The sequence below is a fragment of the Miscanthus floridulus genome, chromosome 9 (assembly GCF_019320115.1).
Source record: "Miscanthus floridulus cultivar M001 chromosome 9, ASM1932011v1, whole genome shotgun sequence".
NCBI classification, from domain to species: Eukaryota; Viridiplantae; Streptophyta; class Magnoliopsida; order Poales; family Poaceae; genus Miscanthus; species Miscanthus floridulus.
In genome coordinates this window covers 53,870,703-53,875,321 of record NC_089588.1, presented here as the reverse complement: position 1 = coordinate 53,875,321, position 4,619 = coordinate 53,870,703, and the positions used below count along the sequence as shown (strand labels likewise).

Sequence of the window (4,619 nt, the reverse complement as noted above, 5' to 3'; positions counted from 1 at the left end):
TTTACGTCACCTTTTGATATTACGGTTGACTTGATAGTTCATCTCCGTGCAAAAGCAAAAATGGCTGGCCCTGTTCATTAATCATTATTATCGCAGCAAAAATGGTGAATGTTGAATCGAAAGATTACGTTGGTCGATAAATCTCTTTGATGTCTAAATTTATGCTGCCTGTAATGTCAGTCCCGTCAGATAGTGTGCCGATGGGAGGATCTTTGGTGATACCAAATCTGCCCTTTGTACTGTCATGGTATAGTGCAATGAGCTTAACAAGCATTACAGATTTTTTATATATATATTAGACAAACGGAACATATTTATTATTTTCGACATACAACACAAGCAAAGTCCAGTGATACAGCAAGAGCCCGTCCTCCACGTACTTATTTATTCTTGCGGATTCGATTTTTCCAACACAACGCCTTGCATGGCATTCATCACCTTGTTAATCCCTCGCCCACGATTTCGATGACGATGTCGTCAGGGCAGCGTGTAATCTGTGAAAGTCAAACAGATTCAGGTGAGTGAGAGAACTGCACAAATGTATATTGTTCACAGTTTTGTAGGATCCACGCCTTTACATACATGGATAATTGGATATATTCTTTGAAATATGCATGTACACGACGTACCTCCGCACTTGTAGCCGACGGGGCGATCGGCCATGTTGCAGCGCTTGGGGATGGTAATGGCGACCTCCGGCTTGATCCCGGCAGCCCTGGCGGTGCCGGACAGCATGACGGCGCAGAGGCAGCTGGGGCTCTGCCCGATGGCGTGCACGGCCGAGCAGCAGCTGCTCGTCGGCGTCGACTGCGGGTCGTCGGCGGCCGAGATGCATGGCGCCAGCCTTAGCGCCACCCTGTCAGCGGAGGCTCTCCCGCACTCCCCCGCGCCATGCGCCGCACCGGCAATCACAAAAAGCAGAGCAAGCACAAGGAGCGGCCTCATTGGTGATGCGTTCTGCTCTTGCGCTACTAAGCTGATCTACTCCACTAGTGTAAATCAGTCTGCTGTTGCCCTCTCCTATAAGGCTGGTGGTGCTTATATAGTGCTGGTGACACTGATGAGGGTTAGGGACTACGTTTAATTCATGACCGCTCTTGGCTAAATGGAGCGACCACCTGGCACTAACTGATTGCATCGTGCGACAGCACTCTAGTAGTGTTGTCTCCACTTTGGCTAGTGAGTGTTCACTTGATTAGCTGCAAAACCGGCTAGTGGGCTTCTGCATTGGACAGCACACTGCACGCGCAGTGGCCCCCTCACTTCTCAGTGTGTGGATGCGACATAAGCCATCAACCGGATCAAAATGCTTCTTAGTAAAATGGAAACTGAGCGATGGGTAGAAGGCACCCGAGCACGCTCGTATGTCGGCACATAAGGATGAGGCGTGGCATGCAGATTTTTCCTCACGTCCGTTGGTTCGAAGGGTTTGGATTTATCTGTATCCACAGAATACTTAATGCCATTTCTAGATGTTGGAATTCTAGTCAATTCTCGACATATTTTAATCTAGAAATTTACATAAATAAACATGATAAGCATGCACTGTGTGATCCAGTGTTGGTGTTTAACATGCTAAATTGCTAACAGTACAATTCAACATGTTCATTGCATGGACGAAAACCATTAACAAAGAAGAAATCAGATTATACTCAGTAGCAGGTCAAGTGCCGATGGTACCAGAGGCGTTATGATTACTCATGGTGACCTGCTTGAAGTAGTTGAATAAGATGAGATGCAGGAAGTAAGTTTGCGCTGCAATCCCATAACAACGCTACACCAGGAAGTAATCGAAGTAGTCCATCGTGGAGACTGTTGAGTTGCAATTACTACAATAACCTTAATTACAATTTAGTTAGTTTGTTTTATAATCAATGGTTGAGAAAATTTTCATAGAGAGGAACCTGTGGTTCCTCCCAAGCATTGTAAAACTTCTCATATTCTATTGAGGTTAGCACTCTTGGTTCCTCCTAGATCTCAAACCAAACTATACCGTCCATCTTGAGCACCATGGTGTATGCTTAAACGTAGGGGCAAAGCTAGAATTTTAGTCAAGAAAGATTTGTCAAAGATGATTCAGGCTCGCCTATCAAGGGGGTGCTGATTTCGTTTGATATTGTCTTGCCCCAGGTGGTAGGTCAGGGGGAATATTACTAGGAATTAATGCAGGGATCTTAGATCTTTCATTTATTGTGGAAGGGGAATTTTATATATAATTTCATCACTGCAAGAAAGTTGTAAATGGATTCTCATGGCTGTTTATGGTCTAGCTCAAGATGACTTCCTTCTTAGCTGAGCCTGTGAGGGCCTGTCAAGAAAATCCACTTCCTACCCTAATTGGTGGAGATTTTAACATAATGCCCAAAAGTAGCAAAAAGAACAAATAATCGGTTTAACGATCGGTGGCCCTTCCTGTTCAATATTGTTATCGACAGTTTTGATCTTAGGGAGATAGACTTGACTGGTCGACAATTTACCTGGGCAAACTCCCTACCTATTCCAACCTATGAGAAGCTTGATTGAGTTTTAATGGCCAAATGTGAACTTAAATAACCTTCGGTAACCGTGCAAGCACTTGATAGGGGTGTGTCAGATCACACACCTTTATTACTAGATACAGGAACACCATCTTTCACAGGGAGTGGAATACAATTCAAATTTGAGCTATCTTGGTTTACACATGACGAGCCAAGGCATGCCCCAGCGACACTGCGGGCACGGCGAGGGCGGCAGCAGAGCTTGACACTAGGCCCTGGATGGGCTCGCGTTTGGTCTTGCCTACTTTTCTTATTTTTTTAATTTGATTTACCTAGACGGGCAATGCACTGCCTGCGTTAATACGCATTAACGCAGACCTTAGTCTCGAGGCGGACTGGTTGCCCGCCTGTGTAAATGAATTTTGAGCACCTGCCAAAATGTACTGTGTGGTAGTGCTAACGGCTGAGATTTGTGATCTGTCTGAAGCAGAGCGAGACTATCTTGCTCTTGCTCGAGATCAGTTAGCTCAAGTACTTCCAGAGGAGGAAATAAAATATTTCCAAAGGGATAAGGTGAAGGATGTTCTTCTAGGAGATAATAATACATGGTATTTCCAATTAATTGCCAATGGTAAGCATAGGAGGAAGTGCATTTTTTCACTTGATCAAGATGAGGGAGACATTGAAGGACAGGACAACCTAAAAGAGTATGTTACCAAGTTTTATAAGGAGCTATTTAGGCCACTAGAGGAATCTTCGTTTGCCCTAGATAGCTCTAGGATTGTTGATATACCATAACACCGGAAGAGAATGGATGCCTAACTTCCCCATTTACAGACGAGATTCGAGATGCTATTTTTGACATGGAACTTAACAAAGAACCTGGCCCAGATGGTTTCCTAGCCGAGTTTTATCAAAAGTTTTGGGGCTATCAAAGCCGTGGATAAAATTCGGCGTGACTTTCTTTGGAGAGGCTGTAAAGATGCAAAAGGTAGACATTGTCTTGTGCTTGGGTCAAAGTTTGTCAGCCACCGGAACTTGGAGGCCTGGGAATTTCAGATCTTAAATCTCTTGGCTGGTCTCTGCTCATGAGATGGGTTTGGCTGCAGAAAACAGAGCCTCATCGTCCTTGGGCTGCTCTCCCCTTCCATGTGCCTGAGCAAGTGAGAGCCTTCTTCTCAGTAGCAGTGAATTCTATAATTGGAGATGGTGCAAATACACTTTTCTGGACAGATCGGTGGCTCAATGCATTGCAGACCTTGCCCCTCGCTTTTTCGCGGCTATCCCCAAAAGGAGGGTCAAGGGGCGCATTGTCCGGGACGCCCTCACTAACCGGGCTTGGATTTCAGACATTCAGGGAGCTTTTACAGATGGTGTGATTGTAGACTACCTTCATCTATGGGATCTACTACTGGATTTTCAGCTGCAGCCGGAGGTTGAGGATAGACACTTATGGAGGCTCTCCTCCAATGGACAATACTCGGCTAAGTCGATATATGAAGGTTTCTTTTTGGGTTCTACTCTTTTTGGACCATGAGAAAGGATCTGGAAATCTTGGGCACCACCTAAATGTCGATTCTTTATGTTGATGGTCGCGCACAATAAGTGTTGGACGGTTGATCGCCTGGCACGTCGTGGGCTACCTCATCCAGAGTATTGTCCTGTTTGTGACCAAGAAGAGGAGACTATCGACTATCTCCTTGTCCATTGTGTATTCGCAAGAGAATTTTGGTTTAATCTGTTTAGACAGGTCGGTCTTCAGAGCTTGTCCCCTCAGCCTACAAAGTTATCCTTCCATGATTGGTGGGAGAAAGCTAGTAGTAGCACTGCTGATGAGATGACAAGGCAAGGAATTAATTCGCTCATTATACTCGGAGCTTGGACTATATGAAACCATCGCAATGGGTGTGTTTTTGATGGAGCAGCTCCAAACTTAGCTGGTGCTTTGATCACAGCTGGTGAGGAGCGCCCCCTGTGGTCTATGGTAGGGGCTCGAGGGCTATCATTCTTGACTGCCCTCGTCCCCGGTATTTTGAGTGGCTAGCTTTGTAGTGGTCGCCTTGTGTAGTTTTCTCATGGGCGCGATTGTAATCATGGAAGCTGGTGGGGTGTGAGTGCGTGCATGTGTGTATGTGGTGTTGT

General features: G+C 45.6%; 1 protein-coding gene across 1 annotated transcript; it reads right to left on the bottom strand.

The window, feature by feature from the left end:
- Window positions 1-258: 258 nt before the first annotated feature.
- On the bottom strand, window positions 259-1,026 carry LOC136481940 (non-specific lipid-transfer protein 4-like). The gene is made up of 2 exons (XM_066479214.1): window positions 630-1,026; window positions 259-494 (listed from the first exon to the last, which is right to left on the bottom strand). Exons 1-2 carry the CDS (start codon window positions 943-945, stop codon window positions 478-480), a joined length of 333 nt encoding a protein of 110 aa, XP_066335311.1. The 5' UTR covers window positions 946-1,026; the 3' UTR covers window positions 259-477.
- Between the last annotated feature and the right edge of the window lie 3,593 nt (window positions 1,027-4,619).